Consider the following 23,322-nt stretch of genomic DNA (forward strand, 5'->3'; position numbering starts at 1 on the left):
TCCTCCCAAAAACTTGTAGTATAGCTGTATATTACCTGTATTAAAAGAATGATTTTCATGAAGTTTTTGTGAGTTACAAAAATGTTGAATTCCCTATGCTAAGTTTGTAAAAATCACGTTATCGTTTGGGCATATAATATATGTTGCATCTATTTATAAATTATGTCTCGTTTCGGAGGATTCTTCCGAAAAATTCCGAAGATGCGACGTTTTCGTAAGCAGTCGGAAAACATACTTTTGATTTGAATTTGGCATTTTTTTTGCTTATTTGTTGGTTATTCTTGAACATATTCATGACTACTTTGGTCAGATCTAATGCAGTGGGTCATATTTTCAGTAAATAGGAAGTCTCAGCTACAAACTCTGGTTTTCATGTAATACTCGTTCGGGTGTTAGTAGTGGACCTTTAAACGGAAAACATACGTTATCCATACATATTCATTATTGTATAACATTTATGAATAAAATTATGTACACGTTCAAAAGTGCTTTACAGGATACGTTGCAAACAATACAAACAATTCTAATATGCTTGTCTCTGTTAAAACACTCCTACGCTAGAATGACATCACGTTAACGTGCAGTAGCGCCAAAATTTTTGTTGCAACCAAGAAAGAGCGCTTCTATACTTTATCTACTGTTTTAGATTAAGGACATATTAGAATCGAAATGATATATAGCAAAAGAGTATTATAACACTATTTATACACTCGGGCGGCAATACGTCGTACAGATAATTTCACTCGGGCTACGCCGTCCTGCAATTGTTACTCCTACTGCAGGCTTTTTGTATATATACATTACGTTTCTATATAAATACTTAATAGCCTGTTCCATAGAAGTCAGGTCCATTACAAAATAAACCAGTTTTAGGCTTCGTCCGTAATAGTTATTCAACGTATGCGTTTGTAAAACAATCGTATTTGCATTTCATTGTGGCAGGCAGTCAAAAGTACTTTACTTCGCGTTTCTTTGCTGACGAGTTTACATTGTATTGTATAATAAAATTTTGAAAGATCAGGTGATTTACAACATCCAAGCTATTCTTGCTTTAAGAGATTTATGCAGTCTTTTAAAGTAAATGTGATTATGTACAAGAGTTTAAGCACGTGACTACAGCTCTATCCTCTGTGACCTTCAAGAAATAGTTGTCTGACTTATCTTGTACATGTAAATACTTGCAGGTGATCCTTGTACATTGCTACCATGTACGCATGGGCAGTGTTCTTCTGGACAGAGTGGTGGCTTCCATTGCACATGCGCAGTGGGATACACAGGCGTTTTGTGCAACACTCGTATGATTTTCTGTCTTTATCCATTATAAATGTTGTTTGTTTATAGTCTATATACAGGTGATTTGCTTTATGTGTTGGCATTTTCACAACATTGTATTCAGAAAAAAAAATTGAATATTATATCTAAATTCGAGCAAAAGAATTGACAAAGTATAGAGGGGAACCACTACAATTGATCTTTTTCTGACAGTTGTTAACATATAATAACTCTTTATAGACTATAGACAACCCTAAAAGCTTTAAAGTGTTTTGTTTTAAGTGAAAAATCTCTTTCTTAAACCATCGTTCCCCGTACTGAATTCAGGATAATATTCTCAGTTATGTCATAAATTTTACAGCAATATCATCTTGTGCAAGTAATCAATGTATCCACGGATCTTGTACCAACAATGGGAATGGATATACCTGCAAATGTGACTCAGGCTATGCCGGAACAAACTGTGACCGAGGTAGGGAATGTTAATCACTGTTTTCACGAGAAAAATGTGCACATAAAATCACGCCTATAGATAATTTACAACATCACCGGTCATTACAGACTATATACAATCGTCAACTGAAGAGCAAAACTTTCGAACACCATCAAATCATAAAAAGAAAGTATTGTTTTACATGGACATTTAACAGCATATATAACATTTATATCATTCTACAAAAGCATTGTCAATTTACTCATATATTTATTGAATTCCGGAAAGGGACTGCATGAAGTGGCCGCACTTCTGGACAGTTCAGCGCCTTTAAAAACTCACCATTTTTTAAAAAGCTGTTAAAGTCTTCATTTTGATGCATTTGCAACAACATACCAGTGCTTAAACTTAACTGAGTAAAACATCTTTCTTTACAAATGGCATTCTTTTTTAAAGGGAGACAACTCCTTTAGAATATTTTTAGCATCTAACTCTATGGGACAGAACAATTAAACATGTACTGGATATATAAATTGTTTGTCAAGAAATAGCTCGTTTACTTAAAATTTCTGTAGTTTTGTGATATACTGCTAAACCTGATATCTTACAAAGTTATGAGTAAAATTGAAAGTCCTCCAATTTATTTAACTGATTTCCAATTAGGCTGAAGCTGAGAAAATTGAGGCTTATGCACACTGAACCGAACATCAGACTGGGTACTAGGGAGATGTTTTTGTAAAATACAACCAAATGCATTCACAGTGTATTCCAAATATTCTTTAGATAGTAAAAGAAGGAAATGAACCATTCAAATTCATTAAATTTAAGTTCTGACGAGTAAAATGTTTATCTAAAAAATGGCATGTGTTTACAGTTTTAACCTATACATGTCTCTTTGGAAACGACCTTCCGGTACCACAGGACGGAACGCTGGTCGCTGATTGCGGTCCCCATGAGGTTAGTGTATATATATATACAATGTATATGGTATGATTTATATGTACACATGTATATCTATGTATGTGTAAAATGCTCATATATATGTAATATATCTGAACTTTCAATGCTTGTTATACTATTATAAATTATTTTTTGTATTGTTACAAAGTAAGGATTTTTCTTTTGCTGTCAAAGCAAGTGTAAGTTTTAGTTGCAAAAGCAGGACCTCGAACTCACAACCCCTGGTTTCGTTGTCAGACAGAGTTACCACTGGACCACATCTTCTGAGCTATCTTGTATCAACATATTGTTGTAATAAAGTCTTTACTAGCCAGCCAGCTACGGGTTCGACACTATCTGGCCGCACAAGGCAGGTGACTACATAAGACATGTTGAAACTAGAACAAACAGTCAATTTTGGAAGTTAGGAAGTTAGCTGACTGGCTACTTAAGGCTAAAATATTAACTGATAGATTTAAATCCATAAAAAACACACATTTTATTATTCTGATGTACATCAGTATATGTGAAATGGATTATGACAAGTTAACAACAGGGAAGTTTGAACAGTGGATAATATGTTGAGCTATTCGCGTCTGACACGTAAGCGGACCCGGAATAGAACGGTAGTGGACCCGAAAAAGTACGGTAGTGGGCCCGAAAATGTACGGTAGTGGACACGAAAAAGTACGGTAGTGGGCCCGAAAAAGTACGGTAGTGGACCCGAAATAGTACGGTAGAGGACCCGAGTTAGTACTGTAGTGGACCCAAAATAGTACGGTAGTTGTCCCGAAATAATATGGTAGTGGACTCGAAATAGTACGGTAGTGGACCCGAAATAGTACGGTAGTAGACCCGAAATAATACGGTAGTTGTCCCGAAATAATATGGTAATGGACTCGAAATAGTACGGTAGTGGACCCGAAATAGTACGGAAGTGGACCCGAAATAGTATGGTAGTTGTCCCGAAATAATATGGTAGTGGACTCGAAGAAGTATGGTGGTGGGCCCGAAATAGTACGATAGTGGTACCGAAAGAAATCGTTTATTTCCGTGCGATTACGTATTCTTGTACAGGGTTTCGACAGTAAGCAGTCGTTTTTCTTTTACCAGGCATTTTGGAGACAGCAAGTACTGTTGGCACAAACCGACACATCCTTACTTTCATAACTGTATAATACCCCAGTCACACATACGGCGCGGATAACTACGTCTAGCCACGGATAGAAACGTAGCAATCCGTATCGAACCGTTTCGATCCGTACCTGAGCCGTACCATAAAGTAGTAACCCGTATCAATTCGTACCAATCCGTACAGCTCAGGTACGGATCAATACGGATTACTACGTTTCTATCCGTAGCTAGCTATCCGCGCCGTATGTGTGACTGGGGTATAATACATTGTGCCAAAACGTCAAAATTATGTCTTTAATTAGTGTAACGAAGTGACTAGATGAATCGTCAAGGTAGTGGACCTGCAATGATAATCGGTAATTAACGTATTCTCCGTATGCGCTTTCGGCATCCCTCGGTTTCTTCCGAAAGCACGTGCACGTTGATCAATATTTACCTCCGAAGAATGTCTAATCGTCAAATGAGAACGTGTTGTTGTCACACGGTGACAGGCTTCATTTACGGGTCCAACACCTTTGATAAATAGATAATAAGTATTTTTTTTTTCACAGACATGTTACCTAGAACAATATATTACCCCTTCTGGGTACGTCAGAAACAAGGTTGGCTGTAAAGACAAACGGGTAAGATCAATGTTTGAGACTAGGCTTGCTTTAAAAAGTTCTCTGATCATGTCAGTTTATTGTTACCTGTGATAGACACGTAGCAAGCAGGGTTAGGCCTAAAAAAATTCTTTGTTTCCGGTAACATGCTAAAAAAGATTAGGGTAGGTAGGTCTGATTTTTTTTTCTTTTTTGGATTTTTTTTATTAAGGGAGACTTTTCGGAAATTATTTTTGTGTCAAGAAATGAATGCAGATATGTGTGTAATACCTTTAGAGCAAAAAAAAAAAAAAAAAGCATAAAAAGTGCAGTTTTGCAACTTTTTGTTAAAATGTTAAAAAAAAAATATCCAAGGCCATAAACACATTTATCATTTAGGGTCGGGCCAAAAATTTAGGGTAGGTCGGGATACCGGAAACAAACAATTTATTTTACGCCTTAGGGTTTAGATGGTAAAGATGTAAAAGTAAGATAAATATATCCCCACGTCAGAAACAGGTTTTAAAAAATAGGCAAGTATGACCAGTATATCACTCAAACCAGCCGTAAAGTTGTAGTAAAGATACACAGATAACATCAATATACCTTCCTTGGCGGATATGGCACATAAAATGTTGGTTGTTAATTAAGATACACAATTAACACCAATATATCTCCCAGGCCGGATACGTCAGGCACCATGTTGGTTGTAAAACTTTTAATTTGTTTGCTTTGAGATTAACGCCTTTTTCGACAGTCTTTCAGTTATGTAAAGGCTGGCAGTTAACCTAACCAATGTTCCTGGATTCTGTACCAGTACAAACCTCTTCTCCGCTAGTAACTGCCAGCTTCCCCACTTGAATCAAAGATTGATGACAAATGATTTCAGACACGATGTCTGTTATCAAACTGCCACGCAGAACATACACCTCGCCCTGAGATCGAACTCACGACCCCGCGATCCGTAGATCTGCGCTTTCCCTACTGAGCTAAGCGGGCGGGTAAAGGTTTAAATGATTAACAGTTACAACCACCACAACAACAGCATTAGTATCATGGCGAGGACGTCGTGTTTCTTTTGTCTGTTCCGTTGGTTGAACAAAATTGGACAGAATATATGCCGTTTTATATGCTTTGTTTTTGCACTATACAAAGGAAACAAAAAAGAGAATAACATCGAATCTCATGTCTTAAATTATCCGAAAGTATAAATTCACCCAAATAGGAATTGATACACACATTCTCAGAGAGAAAAGGTAATTTTACACAACAAATTCTTTGAAGAAATATGATTTCATATTTGCGGTGCGTCAGTTTTATGACGGCTCTCATTCCTTAAATATTATATATTTTCGTAGTAAGGATCGTCAGCATTTGGAATAATTTATTTTATTTTGTTGCTGCCTTAGTCTGTTTTGTATATTTTAGTTTAGGTTTGCAGTGCGTAAAATTCTATTAATATTTTATTTTAGTTTTGTGGTGCGTCAACTGTCTCGGCACCGAACATGGGAATATGTAGTGATTGTTGCTCCGGGGATCTGTGCGCTGCAACGTTATGCGGAAATACAGGTAAAGTTGACTACCTTGTTGATAAAGAAAGTATTAGTTTGAATTATTATAATAACAGAAATGTATTTTTTTTTAAAAATCAATACAACGTTTCAACGTACTAACTGACCGTTAGCTTGACTTCCTGCAGAATTTGTAACAACAATCATGTTGAAACGAGTACCATTTTAAAGATGCACTACAAAACAGTTGTATTCTTTTTATTTCCATAATAATTATACATGGTTTGCATGAAGAAAATGAAAAATAACAAGTATCTACTTACAAATTGACAGTGACATAAATAAGGCCAAGACAATATATAGGAGAAGAACTCTATAAGACTAAACCTTTCCACCAACTGTACTTCTAATGTTAATATATAAATATAATTATGTATATTGTTTGGAATAAATATGTTTAAACCAAAACAATGTGTTTTATGTCTAAATATTTTGTTAAATTAATGTAGAAGTAGGCACAATAGTTAATGTATTAAGGTAAGTTTTTACCACACTCTGTTTCTATAGTGTAAGATAGTTGTTATTCTATGTTTATAAAACTATACTGAACAGAGAATGACTGATAAGTTTGCAGATGAAGTTGTGAAAACACATTAATTAAGGCAGGGCCTAAATTGTCTGCATGCCATCCATCTTGTAGTATTCGGGTTAGGGTTAGGTTAGGGTTATTGGATTTGCACGAAGTTCATGTGGTAGGCAAAAATAGGTCACTAGGATGTGGTGGGTCTTTAAGGTATATGATCCACAAATAGGTAAATTCCATACCTCATGACCCCATGTTTGTTTGTTTGTTTATTTATTTTTTTGTATCACTTGAAAGAATTGCATCTCCTGAACAAGAATTAGCAATTAGTTAATAAGCTGATCATACATAATGTGCATGATTCACTGCAGTTATGTGTTTTGACTGCGAAATGATAAATCTTACACTGTACACACTGGTATCCTGACGCCCGCTGGACAAAAAAATCCCGCTGGAAAAGTAACCCCACTGTAAATGGGTAGGTAGAGTTTTTCATTAATTTCAATTGATATAAAGCCAATTCTTGTAATTCAACTTGGCAATTTTGTCATGGAATGGATATGGCTTACATTTCCAATTTCTGGTCGGAAAACTACTGTTATATTTCTAGAAATTCCCTAACAATTTCTTCATATAAAAAAAGAATCTGACACGATTCCAGTTTTACGCAAATGTCTTTGTTAATGAACAATCTGTGAATGCTTTAATCATTTGTCTTGTCGGAGCATCTGTGTGAAATTTTTGTATTCTACGTTTTACGGAGAAAAAATATTTATTATCTTTTTCTAATATAATGAATAATTTTTGAAAAAAAAGTTGGTTGGTCCTTTTTGACATAAAATAGACCCATCTCAGTTCATATAGACTCTGTAGAAAGCGGGACAAAAATGACTTTTTCAAATATAACAGATGAAATGAGATGTTTTTCGCAAATAATCGAAAAAACGTTACCCCTGAAAATGTAAGATAAATTGTTCAATTATTATTATGTGTTATTTGTTTTAAAGTTAATAATAGTTTGCTTGGTCCCTTTTGCAATTTAGCAAGTACACTGAACATTTCTTCAAATATTCCAGCTTTTTCCGCCGTTATCCGTATGTACTCGTAACAGCTTCTGTTACGGAAAATATTGTCGTCTGCTATATAGCCCGCTGGCCGATATAGATATGCTCATGTTTATTTTACGCAAAATGTGTAAAATTCTTTAAGACCGGCTTTAATATTCCTTAAATACAGATATACCTATATCTTGATGATAAAAATCGACAAATGACTGCTTTTTATGAATACAGAATAAAATATTGAATAAAGTTTCGGAAGAAAAGCAGAATTATCAGTTCATCAAGGCTATCTTTCAGAATAGGAATCTTTCTTTCTAAACTATTCAAAAATGTCCTATTATAAAAAAAAAAGAAAAGAAAAAAAAGATGACCTCGTCGGGAATCGAACCCGGACCGCCGCGGCAGAAAAAATGTTCCCCGTTGTCATTACAAATAACACTGTGGAGAGTTTATAGTGCTCAATGCGCGTTAAATATACAAACGCTTATCAATTTCATCGTAAACAAGTAATTAAAACAATTAATTCTCATCTGTTTCCGCTGCATATAGTCTGTCAGCATAAGTTTCAAAACATTCTTAAGAAATATAGCATTGATTTCCAGATCCAAATTTTTTTGTTGTTGTCGAACGATCTGGAGGCCAATGTATGGGAGAAAAAATATGACTGTCGAAAACGGCCGCTTATACTGTCGCTGAACTCCGATGTCTACATGTATATGCATATCTTTGTATGTAAAATGTATTTATTGGTAGTGATTAGACCAAAATTTGACCAATTATAAAAGTTTTACTCTGTTTTATTTCAAGCAGCTTTGTCAAATATGACTGTATTCCTTCGCACTCTCTGATTATTTTTTCACCAAGCACTCGAGTAATTGCCCGCCCGCTTAGAAACTGTATCTAAGTATCTAAATAATTTGATTAAACGCCTATTTCTATACAATGACATATTCAATGGCGTTGTAGAGATAATAAAAATAACTACAGTAATAATAACGACAATAATAATAGTTTCAATCATAACCCTAAGCCTGCTGGCGGTTAGTGATTCTGCCTTTGCGTCCAGTCCAGACTAGGATTAGCCTGCACATCCCTGCAGTCTGATCACGGTCTGCATTGTTCGCTATTCAGTCAGTATATTTTCAGTGAACACCCCTTTGAATAATAAATGGTATTGCCCAAACTGAATGATAGGCTAGTCCTGAATAGAAATTAAGCAGGCTAAGGGTTAAACAAAGTGTCATGACCGCACCCTTCCCGCTGAGGTTATTTTACCCCTACAGCTCAGTAAGGAGAGCGCAGATCTACGTATCGCAGGGTCGTGTGTTCGGTCCCCGGGCGGGGCGTATGTAGAGGACTGATGATGGAGCAAACCAGAATTACTCGATATGGCATAAGGGATCAAATATATAGGTATCTGTATACTGAATGCGTGTTTACACATAGACGAAATGAATAGGTTAATAATATACAAAACTTACATAAGAAGGGACACAGTAGGGCATACTATGACAACATGGCTGTTTTTAAAAACTTGCATACACCTGTATTCTCGATAGCCAACATCCGAGTTCAACGACTGCCTATTGCAAATACCACCGGCCGTTTACGACAGTCATATCTTTTCACCCATACATGTTTAACGGCTAATATCTTTTCAGACAGAACGCAGAACCCGGAAATATAACAGAGATGCTCCAAAACGATACATTTGTTAAACTAAATCATTGAAATGTTCACAGATTGTTAACAAACAAAAACGTTTGCGTAAAACTTTTTAATTTGTTAGATTTTTCAGACTGAAGAAATTGGCAGTGAAGCTCTACAAATATAACGATCGTTTTCCGGCCAGAAATTGGAAGTGTTAGCCATGTCCGTTTCTTAACGAAACTGCCAATTTGGATTGCAAGGATCGGATTCATATCAATAGAAATGAATGAAACACTCTACCTACCTATTTACAGCGGTATCATTTTTTCCAGCGTTTTTTTTTTGTCCAGTCGGTTTCAGGATAGCCGATTTGGATATCCAGTGTACTGTAATAACTGAATTTCTGTTGAAGTGCCCTTGAAATCTATAAAGTGAAAAAATAAAAATTATATATCATATTTTTGTCATGTAATGTATATTTAACAAATAATCAAGGCCTTCGAGTGTTTTATCGTCTGATTTACCACGGTTCAGAGTTCAGATGCGTAGGAATTGAACCACGAGGGCGTTAGCCCGAGTGGTTAAATACTGAAGCATCTGAACGATGAACCGTGGTAAATTAGACGATAAATCGCAAGAAGGTCTTGAGTGTTTTCATTCTGACATGCTTATTGATATATTTTAATAAATATTACGCTCGACTTAATTTACACGAGGAGTAATGTATCAGACGTCATGCGGCAATTTGACGTCATAATTGACGTCATAATGCTCTCGCGCGTCAACCGTTGTTTGATTTTCTTCTTTGTTTAACTGGAAATCAAATCGAGCCATGTTAGAATTAACAAATAATCAGGGCCTTCGAGTGGTTTATCGTCTAATTTACCACAGTTCAGAGTTCAGATGCGTAGGAATTGAACCACGAGGGCGTCAGCCCGAGTGGTTAAATACTGAAGCATCTGAACGATGAACCATGGTGAATTAGACGATAAATCACAAAAAGGCCTTGACTGTTTTCATTCTGACATGCTCATTGATATATTTAAATACATATTATGCTGGGCTTTATTTACGCGAGGAGTAATGTATCGGACGTCATGCGGCAATTTGACGTCATAATTGACGTCATAATGTCTCGCGCGTCAACCGTTGTTTATCGCAGAATATACAGAGCTTGATTTTCTTCTTTGTTTAACTGGAAATCAATTCGAGCCATGTTAGAATTTCTATTTCAGTAGAATATACACTTTCAAATACCAACATTATGTGAACTTACCAGGCATCAATATTTTATATATTTTAATAGTAATGTTATATAGAACTTGCTTACTTGTGGATTGGATACCTTAATTAATTTACACTTTTCCTTATCAGAAAACTAGTTTTGCTCTTTGTTCTATATATGCCGTCTTCCAGTAAACTTTCAGCTTCCTACTCAATCCTGTATGCCTTTTTGATATATGTACATGTTGTAAATGAATTGTGATTAATAAAATATTGTCTAAACCAACAGGAAATTGTTGCATTGTTTAATAAAAGGAGCTTGTGATTTCAAAATGGTTTAAGTTGTTCGATTGTTATGTTTTTTCAATTCCTTTTATCAATTACACAAGTGTCGACTTAAAATAGAATTATTTACACATATTGCCGTTTCTTTCAAGTTTGGTGGACGAAGCAATGCCACTCCATGCCAGGTCTTCTCAAATACGGTTTTATCTTATTTCAAAACTGTTTCTTATATAAATTTCATTGTAGGGTGGCCAAGCAACACAGGACCTATTTGTTATCATTGTGACTATAATGTAGACAGACCTGAACTGTGTGATACTTTTAGAGTCTGTGACAAGGACGAGGTTGGTTTTCGTGGATATAATTTACAGATTATTAGATTTGTATCGAGAAATATGCACAAGTTCTGCAGCGGAAATACTGCGCGACTTTAGGAGCCCTTTATCATTCCGCGAAAGAACGAGTGCATATTTCTCGATGCAAATCTGATAATTTTTTTATTACATACACATATTTCACTTATAATGGTAATATAAATGATGAAAATTTGTTCTTTGGCCTGAGTAAAATTGAAAATATCGTGACCAAGAACTTTTAAACTCGACTACCTGCATAAAACTGACGTCACAAATGACGTCATGCATCCGATATAATATCTGAACGTCAATGTAGAAAAACATTGACGTTTTAGGTTCTAATGTAACTCAAAGGACATTAATACGTAACAGAATATAATATTTGTCTGCAAACAATCTAGTTATAATGTAAAAGATAAGAAGTGTTCACAAATCTAAATCAAAAGCGGATCCAAGGAAATGGGTCCGTAACATATCTAAGATTCGTCGATCTAGTTGAAAAGATGGCATTGTGTCAACCAGTTATGCTTAAAATACACTTCAAATATTGCAAGATGCTTTCTGAGAGGGCATTCTACCTAATTTCCCAAAATAATCTGCCAAACCTCCACAGCAAAATTCCTGGTCTAAAAATGAATATAGGCTCACTTTTCAGATTTAATATGTATGTTCAAATAAGTATTCCTCCTTTTCAACATATTTCAACATGCTTTTATTTCTTTTGACAGTCTTGCGGTGTGAACCAGGTGTCTGGCGGGAAATATGAAGTGAAATGTGTGAAACAAGCGGTACGGTTATATAACATTGTGTGAACATCCTATTTTCTAATATGCTTGCTTTTGTTGAAACACGCTTACGCTAAAATGACGTCACGTTAACGTGCGATGACGTCAATGTTTTTGCTGCGACCAAGAAAGAGCGCTTTTATATGTTATCTAATGTTTTAGATTAAGGGCATATTAGAATCGAAATAATGTATAGCAAAATCATGTTTTACCTAAATTAATACACCCGAAATCGAAAATACATCGCCAGAATAATTTAAACGTATAACTTCTTTCCGTGTATTAATTACGTTAAAACACGGCTTTCTATACATTATTTCTAAATTACTGTTATTTTTCTACTAACATAAGAAATATTTTGTCACAAGTTTAAGTTGTCATCCTCGACAACAGCCTTTGGTCTACCAATTTCGACTGGCTTTTTAAACTTGTGGCTTCGAACGAAGTTTGGATGAACTCACAGTCTATTGCATTATGATAAAAGAAAACACAAACGTTTCGTCTGTGAATTAATTATCCTAACTTTTGAACGCCATTATGTTTTGGTTTCATTTCTATTTATAGACATGCAGCCAGATGTCAACCTCCAGCGCATGCGCATCTTGCTGTAACTCTCAATTGTGTAATTCAAAATGCAATGCACAAACACAAAATACAGGTTTGTAGCTTTATAAAGCGACAATATATACTTCCATACGATGGTACTATCAATCAGCTCTTAGAAATACTAGAAGAACAAATATAAAGATAAGAATTCGAAGAAATCAGTGCAGGTCAATAATTTCTGGGAAGTTTCTCCATGTCAATATTTCAACTAGAACAGAGCTCAGTATGTTTTCTTCGAAAAGTCGAGCTAAAAATGGCATTTGGTCATTTCTTTTTAGGATCATTTCTTTCCAACTTCATTTCGTTTTCCTCTTTGATACCGTATATTAGGAGTTTATATTTCCAGTTCAGAGAGTGGGAAACATTGCATGTCCGACGCCTAATGAGCGAGTCCGTTTTATAAGCGAACATATATGATAAAATCTAGATATTTGTATGTGTTTAATGGAATTGTAGAAAAATGCGACAGTCGTTAAAGGGATGTAATTTTATAACAATATGATCACTACGTTTCATGTTGCTGAACTATGGATACATTATCTTTAACACATTGTTAAAAACGTATAACAAGTTTTTGAGATGTATGACAGCTGAACTCTCTCCAACCTCCAGCGGTCACCAGTATTAGACAGCTATTTGCTTTAAGAAAATACTTTTCAAATTAATTTTTTTCTAATTCTACTTTATAACACTGATTATATTGTACAAGTAATTTGAAAGAAATTGACAAAGTAGAAAGTGTTATATCATTTTTTTAAAGTTTTTACATTCTCATTCTTTTACTTATTATTTTCATCAAGTCACCTCTCCATGTTCATCAAACCCGTGCCATCATGGCACGTGTTCAGCCAATGGGAACACATTCCAATGTACCTGCAATCAAGGATTTGTTGGAAAATTATGTGACAGACGTAAGTAAAAATACCACTCATGCTCTTGTTATAAAAAAGGCAGGGTTTTTGTATATATACATTACGTTTCTATATAAATGGACTGTTCCATAGAAGTCAGTTTCACTACAAAATAGACCAATTTTAGGCTTCGTCCATAATGGTAATTCAACGTATGCGTTTGTAGAACGATCGCATTTGCATTTCATTGTGACAGGCAGTCAAAACTGCTTTGCTTCGCGTTTTTTTTTTTTGCTGATGAGTAACAGTTTACATTGTATTGTATAATTAAAGTTTAATAACAAAAGATCAGGTGATTTACAACATCCAAAGCTATTCTTGCTTAAACAGATTTATGCAGTTTCTTTTAAAGTAAATTTGATGATGTACATAAGGGTACGTGACTACAGCTCTATCCTCTGTGACCTTCAAGAAATAGTTGACTGACTTATCTTGTACATGTAAATACTTGCAGGTGATCCTTGTACATTGTCACCATGTACGCATGGGCAGTGTTCTTCTGGACAAAGTGGTGGCTTCCATTGCACATGCGCAGTGGGATACACAGGAGTTTTGTGCGATACTCGTATGATTGTTTAACTTTATTCATTATAAATGCTGTTTGTTTATAGTTGATATAAATGTGATTTGCTTAATATTTGTTGACATTTTCACAACGTAAATTTGAGTAAAAATGCCAAAGTATAGAGGTAATTGACTACACTTTATTTTTAATCAGACAGTTATTAAACATACAATAACTCTTTATAGAATGTAGACAACCCTAAAAACTGCATAGTATCTTATTCTTAGTGAAACATCTTTAAGATACTATTCCCAGTACTGAATTATGAATTATTCTCTCAGATATGTTATATAATTTACAGCAATATCATCTTGTGCAAGCAATCCATGTGTCCACGGATTTTGTACCAACAATGGGAGCGGATATACATGCAAATGTGACTCAGGCTATGCCGGAACTAACTGTGACCGAGGTAGGTCATGTTAATTTTCATCATGGGAAAAATGTGCACCTTAAAAATCACGCTTCGTCCACCCCTTGATGTGTCATAATGATACAACCAGTTTTTTTTAAACCATGTATTAAAAAGTCACGTCAATTTTGTATCGCGAATTTTGCGCATATTTTACAGCGAAAATTTTGTGTGACTTCAGCAGCGCAGTATTTTTACGCGATAGATTGAATCCCGGTGCAAATCTAATAATCTTCGTATTTCACACGCACGTACATTTTTAATTTCTGTATCATATGTTCTTAACGCCGAGTAGAATTGAAAATATCGCTGTTAATGAACTTCTTAACGCAACGACGCAAATGGAACTGACGCAACAAATGACGTCCCACAACTGTTTTAAAATTTGAATATCAATAATTAATAGGATTTAAAGTTAAGTATGTCATTATTAATTAAATACTTTCACACTTAGAGGACAACCGTAATACTTTCACACTTAGAGGACAACCGTAAGCTGATAAAGCTTTCTGTCCGATTCCTTAATTAATTAATGTTTCATATATTACTGAAATAAAATATGTTTAAACTAAATATTTACATGACGAGATACATTTTTTCCATGGAACGTTCAAAAGCAGCGGGACCCTATTTCTTCTGTTTACTAGCTTTTTTGTTGTTAGTTTTTCTTCACTTTTGTATATGTTTGAATGTATATTGAGCTATGCGTTTACTCAGTTTTTGCTCCTGTTTTTATGTTCATGTACTTCTACACAAATACACACAAATACATTTTTCAACATATAGAAGAAATTGTAAGAAGGCAACTTTTGAACAACAATAGTGACTTTACAAATCATGATAAAGTTATAACAACAAACATTTTTTCAGTCATCAAAGACTGTAAGGACATCCAGGACAACAATATTGTGAGTGTTACAGGCGACAATGTATATCTAGTTCACCTTAATGGAAACCCAGTGAACGTGCTCTGTGACATGAATACGCTAGGAGGCGATTGGACGGTATGTTTAGCGTATTTTCTGTAAAGACTAGTACAAAGGCTAGATTATAAAAGACATCCGCTATTGAAATTTGCGTCAAGTGTGTTCTACTAGTAGACGGAGCATAAACACAACAGGCACTGACGTCTGTCATAGATACATATTTATCAAGTACTGTATGAAACCAGATTATATTAGTTTTAGGCGAAAAATTGCTATTTAATAGCAGATGTATAGGTCTAACTTGGAAGAATTGGAAAAGCTACTACAGTTAGATCTGCTATTGATTTATTCCAATGCCAGCAACTATCCGTTTTCAGGTATTAATGAATCGTGAAAATAACAAACAAAACTTTGAAGATCAAGATTATTCGGCATATGCATCTGGCTTTGGAGATGTTCGTGAAAACTTCTGGACAGGTAAATTATATAGTCACATAAAACTCAGTTTTTTGGGCAGCGAAGCGTGACCACAGATTTACCATACCACAAATTTACGGTCAAAATGCTTATCCGTAATCGGAGAACAAGTAGTTCCATGTCCTCCATAAATTTTACGTAATTTAAGTCTGTTTAACTTTCAGAAAGCTTCTGAGATTCAACTTTATCAAAAAATGCACTGCTTAAGTACAAATTTGTCGTAATCTATATTTCATAACAAAAACAACGCGTATGAAAAAATTCGTACCTGTTTCCCGAAAATACGAACGTATGTACTTCAATTTGATTCAATATTACATTCTGGCTGGTGTTTATGATTGACATATCATTAAAGGGTATAATTAATTCGAAAGAAACATTATTTTTAACAAATTCATCTTTTAATCGCCGGTAGATTTGCGGTGTTTTCGTCCCCAAATATTCACATTCTGGCGGGATTCGGAAGACTGCAATGAAATAATTTGAGATCATTCAAACTAAGTTAGAAAAATTTCAGTTTTCAATATTTGAATGTGAACAATAAAATTCGTAAAAAGATCCTTTGGAAGCATAGAATGCAGCCAAGAAGAGTAATAGCAGACTCGGTTTGATTGAGTCTGTTCATGAGAGGTAATGAAATGTGACCCCTAGTGCCGGCTTAAGCAGAACTCTATTACACATATGTTGATTGGCCTCCATGATCCCAAAGGACCAGAAAATATAATAACAACACTAAAACATGCATATTGTCATGGTTATGGGGCATATTATATTAATCTACAGCTGAAAATTGACTGAATGCAACCCGAATATCATGATGTGTGCTGATATTCGGGATAGTAGTAGTTGTTTTGATTGTTTTAAAATTGAATGAAACATTCTGAAGTGTCTTTTATCTATGTAAGTTATGTATAATATATTCATAGCCTGCTTTTACCAAGATGAGATCTCATTTGGAAAAAAAATAAAGAAATAAAAAAATCACCTGTCAATGTCATAGGGGCATGAACATGAAAACACGTTTCTGATCAATAACTTGAGGACCACTTGATCTAGAATATTGAAACTTTAGGATGATTGGACATGTAGAGTGGATGACCCCTATTGATTTTTGAATCACTTGATCAAAAGTTAAGGTCACAGGAACCAGGACTTTGAAAACAGTTTCCAACCAATAACTTTAGAATCATTTGACCCAGAACCATCAATCACGATGATAGGAATTTCAAAGTTGACGACCCTTAATGTTCTGGGATCACTTGACTTAAGGGAAAGGTCACAGAGGCATGAAGATGGAAAAACTCTTTCTGGATCAATAACTTGAGAATCACTTGACCCAGAATGTTGAAACTTCATAGGATGATTGGACATGCAGAGTAGATGACCCCTGTTGATTTTGGACTCAATCAAAGATCAAGGTCACAGGGGCCTGAACATGGAACACGGTTTACTTGAGAACCATTTGACCCAGAATTTTGTAACTTCATAGGGTGATTGGACATGCCAAGTAGATGATCTCTATTGCAGCCAAACATTAGTGTCTCTTTGTCTTTCGCTCCTATTCTCTATTGACTTCTTGCCTATTACGACTATGCATTGGGGGACTAGGGAGACATGGGCATCTTCTAATTTGAAATTTGATTGTCCTCATTCAAAGGAGGAGGGGTATATATATTGTAAATATTAATGTTTGATGATATATGTTGGTCGGTCTGTAGACAAATCAGTTTCCGGATGATAACTGGAGAACGCTTGGGCCTAGGATCATGAGATCTGGAGATTTGTCATGACCAGCAAATGACCCCTATTGGTTTTGAGATTAGTAGGTCAAAGGTCAATATCACATTGAAAATAGAACTTTTTTTGCCAGAAATCTAGATTATGCTCTGGTCTAAGATCACATTTGATACGGAGGTCATTTAAGACTGGTAAATGACCCATGATTATTGATTTAAGATCAATACGTTAAATGTCCAGTAGGCAGTGACCAAATAATTTCTGTTCCTTGTCAGTTAATTCATGCAAGTGCTCTACAAGCTCTTGTTATAATTAGAATCTCCAAATAACACACAATTATCAATTAGTCCATGACCTTTGCTCACATTTACTGTTATTCCACTTGTTCCAGTAAAAGCAGGGTGTTCCCCATTGATTTGTTAAAAAAATGCTTATAATTCACAAAAGATTTTGAGCAAAATCAACCAAACCTCACAAACTTTTCAATAAGCACACGAGCTTTGTTCATATATTATTTTAATACCCTTTGACAGAGTAAAAGCAGAGATTTACCCCTTGATTTGGTAACAGAAAGGTTGAAAATGCTTATTAATCAAAGGTAGTTTAACTAGAATCAACAAACTTTAGCTAACTGTTAATGCCCAATACCAGAAGCTGTCAACCGCTGCCCACACCAGTCCTCTCAGTGCTTTGATAACTGATTCTAGTCTACTCTTTTTACTGAGGGGAGTTCGTCGATTTATTTTTCCTAAGTTCATGTCAACGTGTTCCGTGGAGCAATAGACAGTGTATTTCATAGACATTGTGAAACACCGAGGTATTGACAGTCTATTTTTATAAAAACTGTGATAAATTGAGCTATTGACAGTATATTTTATAAACCCTATGATACACTGAGCTGTAGGCATACGATCTTGGAATATATATCATGCAAAAAAGTAGTGCAGGGGCTGTGCCCTTTTTTCCAAAGGTCAGGTCCCCAAAGGTGTTAAAGGGGTTTTTTTAAGGTTAAGTTTTTGGGAAACCCTTTGCTTTTCTGTATATCTTTGTTGTTTTTGCTAAAATTGATTGAAACTTCACAAAAACTTTGCCCCCTTACAAACAGTTTTTTCAGGGAGGGGGCCGATTTTAAACCCTAGGTCAAGGTCCAATTGTTTCCCTGATTTTTTTTCATGTATTTTTGTTCGAAAGTTTCGTTTATAGCCCCATTCTTTTGTACTTTAAAATAAAATGCTTAAATTAAAAAAATTTTTCTTTAAATACACCTAAATGTGTGGTTACAACCCCATAATTTAAATTGATTATTGACAAATTAAAATTTTTCATACAAAAGTTTTTTTTTTTTTGGCAATCCGCATTCTAAATGAAATAGTACAATATAAAAAAATCCCCTGAAATTTTAAAAATGTTCTTTATCACGTCTCTGCATGTTAGTAATGGTGTATTTTCCCTTTTTGAAAAAAGTTTCTTTTAAATGAGCTAAATTCATTTTTCTGCAATTCGCCGAAAATTGGGGCGCCCTGTATAAAACACTCTTTTAGTGAGCAAATTTGGTCCCCCGGCTTTCCCCCAAATTTTTTACTGTTTTGTCGTGGATTTTGCATTCCTCTTTATCCCAATAGTATATCACACTGAAATAACCACCCCAAAAATTGGGTTCTTCTAAATGATATGTTTCACTGAAAACCAAACCTATTTTAAAATCCTATTACTGCCCTCGTGTTGTCAATTTACCCCCTATGGACCGCGGGACTTGCGCCTTTCAGTTTTAAACGATTTTTTTTTTGTTCTTACGATACCGCATGACGCTTTGACTTTTTTCAGTTTTTTTTGAGAGGTTTTTTGGCGAAGAACGGTGCAGGAGGTGGTAGCAGAAGTTACTGTATCGTAGAGACCGTTGACTTTGATCCTTGTGGTAAAAATTCATGTTTTTAGCATATTTTTTTAAAAGGCTTTGACCTCTAGTTTATCTTCCAAAAAATTTTTTTAAAATAGTTTGTGATTTTGTTCTCTCCCTTGCTGAAGACCCCAAATTTAAGTTTTTTGAACGTTCGCCCTCCCCACTTGTTCTTTTTCATCACAGCATTTTTTTTTTGGTGACCAAAAGGGGAACAACCAAAAGGGGGATTGTGATTAAATGGAGGGAACTGGCTTATTGTAGTGCCCCCCCAAGGTTTTTGCGGGAAGTTGTTTCATAAAGCAATAGCGTTAGGAAAGATATTTTCGAAAATATTTGTCCACAAAAATATTGAAACGCTTCATTGCCTTTCACGTTACGTATGAGAATGCTTGAACAAAAACGCGATGATTTTTGATGGGCTAGTACCATTTAGGGGTTTCGCGGTGTTCTTTAAAAAAATGCCGAAGCATGATATATAAACTAACATTATTTTAAAGGTATTTTATGTACTACCATCTCCTGTCTTTCTTTTGGGCGAAGAATAAAATCGTTCAGAGTCCACATTTCCCTTTTGACGACCCCCTCCTGGCGGTGCTTGTATTTTTTAAAGGGAAATCGCCGTTATTCTGTCACAATCGCATAAAAATTAATGTGAAAAGCATTTTGCAAACTGAGATATAGGGCTATATTCATGGGACAATACCCCAACACAACTCATTGAGTACACTCAAATAGATTGCCTAACGGTCACGTCTTTACTCTGGAAGTTTCCATTTGTTTCAAAAAAGGTGAGCGACAGTCGAGTCAACTCCAAAGAGTGAGTGACTGTTGAGTGAGGTCCTGGGGACCCTTGAGTGTTTCTCAAGGTCTCATAATGTAATTTTAGATGACAATTTTAAACAATTTTTAATTAATCTGAAGGGTAAGATAAATTTGTCATGTTAAAGCGGAAGTTCATTTTGTGCAAGGTATTTTGGAAAAATATATTATGTTCTTTTTAAATATAGTTGTTGAGGGCGACAAAAAAACGCAAAAGACCCAACAAAAATTTAAAAGACTGTTTTAATTAATAAAAAACCTTAAAAGTAGATATAGGAAATCAAATTACATACGAAACTAGCCTAATGGGTCATCATCACTCCCAACACACTCGTATAACAAAATAAACATTTCACAAGCCTAGATATCGTTAATTCATACTGAAAATATAAACAATCTTAAATTAAATTCATAAAACCTACTTATTAAATATATTAAACGACAGCGGAAACATTTATCTTATAAAAAGATATGAGCCGCGCCATGAGAAAACCCACATAGTGCGTTTGCAGTCTGCTCAGGGCCCATGCTGTTCGCTTTCAAAGCCTTTTGCAGTTAGAGAAACTATTAGCGGACAATATGGATCTTGACCAGACTGCGCCGATGCACAGGTTGGTCTGGACCCATGCTTGTCGCACACGCACTATGTTGGTTTTCTCATGGTGCGGCTCAATTATGCTTTAGTGATAAAAATTTAAAAAAAAATCGCGGGCTGACATTCGGGAAACACCGATATTACTTTACTGCCAAAAATTTACTGCCCAAAACATTAAACTAAGTCAAGCGGTTTATCTACATTGCTTGCTCCAAATATAAACTGTAACACTGAAATATTTTGTATCATGACAAATGTATATTTTACACGGACGAAAGTATTGAGGTGCCTCGTATACGACTTTTACTTATCGAAACCAGTAGTATGGCGGAGTATTGAAATAATGATATCTCAATGATTTTATTTAATATTTTAATTGTTTGCAGTGTGGCACCGTTAAGTGTCGCAAGACCGCTAAATATCGCAACCACCGTTAAATGTCGCAAAATCATATGCCGCTAAATGTCGCACTTTTAACGTTAAAATGTCGCAAAAATTTGCCCACCGTTATATGTCGCAACACCAACGCTATTTGTCGCACTTCATATTTGCCACTATGACTTATATAAACAATTCCTTGCGTATATTTCAAAATGGTATTTTACGTAATTAACCGTTATTTAGCGTGAATCTTCAATGATAAAATAATGTGGTATTAGCTTTAAGCCCGACGGAAGTCATACTCATACATTCTTGTATACTTTTTAGCTCAACTATTCGAAGAATAAGTAGAGCTATCCTACCCCACGGCGTCGGCGTCGGCGTCACATCTTGGTTAAGTTTTTCGTACCATCCACTTTTGCAAGTCTTTTGAGATAAAGTTTTCGAAACTTTCAACACTTGTTTACCATCACCATGGCCAGTTGTAGGCAAGAGCACATAACTCTGTCAAGGATTTTGGCTGAATTATGGCCCCTTTTGACTTTGAAATCTTTGTTAAGTTTTTCGTGCCATTTCATATTTTGACAAAGTCTTTTGAGATAAAGCTTTGAAACTTTTCAACACTTGTTTACCATCACCATGTCCAGTTTTTAGGCAAGAGCACATAACTCCATCAAGAATTTTGGCCAAATTATGCCCTTTTGACTTAGAAATCTTGGTTAAGTTTTTCGTACCAGTTCAAATTTTGGGCAAAGTCTTTTGAGATAAGCTTTGAAACTTCAACACTTGTTACCATCAACATGCCCAAATTTATAGGCAAATGAAACACAACTCCATAAAGGGATTTTGGCTGAATTATGGCCCCTTTCTACTTAAAATCTATGTTAAGTTTTTCGTACCATTTCCCTTTTTTTGTGTTAAGTGTTTGACATATGGGTTTGAAACTTTTATCACTTATTCAGTATAATAGTCTTATCTGTAGGAAAGAGTACATAACTCTATCATCTATTTTGGCTGAATTACGGCCTTTTTGGACTTGGAAATCTGTTCTGTTTTCATACAAGTCCATGTTTTGTCAAAACTTTTTGACATGTAGCTTTAAACTTTGAAAAACTTGTTTCATTTTTAATTTCCATCTGTAGGCAAGAGTACATAACTCTGACAACTATTTTAGCTGAATTATGACCCTTTTTGGGACTTGAAATTGGTTCACAAAATTGCTAATTAGTGCAAGACTTATCGAAAACCACAAATACTGGAACATTGTTTGTCTAATCTATTTTTTTCTTTTGTTTGAATATCTATGTTAATATTTTGACCCCATTCTTCAATCAATTTTTCGAATAGTCGAGCGCGCTGTCATCAGACAGCTCTTGTTCGAGGGTGATATGAATGAACTGAAGTATAAAAAAAATGAAAGGTTGGTGCCGTTTCCAAACATTTACGCAAAAATTTAGAATACTGGTCCCTCGAAATATGATCGCTCAGTCTGTTTTAAAACGAGACTATCAAAAAAATAAATAAATAAATGAAAAATAAACAACAAAAAAATGAAGTTAAGCCAGTTGTCATACCATGCATACTTAATATTGATAGAAATGCCATCAACGGAATTAACGAAAACTCGCGCGGACTTTTTTTTGTAAATTTAAAGACATTGAACAATGAAACTAATATAAATGCAAGTTCCGGCAGATCTCTTGTTCCTGAAATCAAGATATTTCCAAACGGACCGGAGTAGGTTGCACTGGAAATATATCATCTAGGAGTGCCAACATATTAAGGCCATGACTCCAGGGAAATTAATTAACCATAACATTCAACTATATACCAACTAGGCTTAGAAGGCCGAGTGCCATGCCAATTCCTAATTCCACGCTGCCGCGCATGAGACAAGATGGCGGCGGCTCGTGTGAAAGACGGAACTCGAGAATAATACTCATTGGTTCGTGATAAACGTCGTGCGCTCGTGAGATAAGATGTCTCTTTGCGCGGAGAGAAGTTGTCGTCGCACGAGATAAGTTTGTCGAGCGCACAGATAAGAGGTGCGCGCACGAGATAATAATCTTAAAACCAAATAATGTAGGCCTAACATACCAACGGAAGTACGGGACCGCGGGTGGTGACGAGTGTGTAATATACGGATGGCGGATGAAGTTAAACCTAGGTTGTAGGAACG

The 23,322-nt window shown here is 35.3% G+C and overlaps 1 protein-coding gene across 1 annotated transcript in view; it reads left to right on the forward strand.

Moving 5' to 3' along the window:
• The window catches only part of LOC123543015 (neurogenic locus notch homolog protein 1-like), a 59,130-nt gene that overhangs the window by 30,194 nt on the left and 5,614 nt on the right, over positions 1-23,322 (forward strand). Inside the window, exons 19-31 of the mRNA XM_053532029.1 lie at positions 1,185-1,295; positions 1,634-1,744; positions 2,580-2,662; positions 4,330-4,401; positions 5,832-5,928; positions 10,920-11,017; positions 11,758-11,817; positions 12,379-12,472; positions 13,221-13,331; positions 13,786-13,896; positions 14,198-14,308; positions 15,179-15,312; positions 15,612-15,711. Of these exons, the coding sequence (XP_053388004.1) occupies positions 1,185-1,295; positions 1,634-1,744; positions 2,580-2,662; positions 4,330-4,401; positions 5,832-5,928; positions 10,920-11,017; positions 11,758-11,817; positions 12,379-12,472; positions 13,221-13,331; positions 13,786-13,896; positions 14,198-14,308; positions 15,179-15,312; positions 15,612-15,711 (1,293 nt within the window). The remainder of the gene's footprint in view (positions 1-1,184; positions 1,296-1,633; positions 1,745-2,579; positions 2,663-4,329; positions 4,402-5,831; positions 5,929-10,919; positions 11,018-11,757; positions 11,818-12,378; positions 12,473-13,220; positions 13,332-13,785; positions 13,897-14,197; positions 14,309-15,178; positions 15,313-15,611; positions 15,712-23,322) is intronic.

The sequence above is a fragment of the Mercenaria mercenaria genome, chromosome 19, assembly GCF_021730395.1.
Source record: "Mercenaria mercenaria strain notata chromosome 19, MADL_Memer_1, whole genome shotgun sequence".
NCBI classification, from domain to species: Eukaryota; Metazoa; Mollusca; class Bivalvia; order Venerida; family Veneridae; genus Mercenaria; species Mercenaria mercenaria.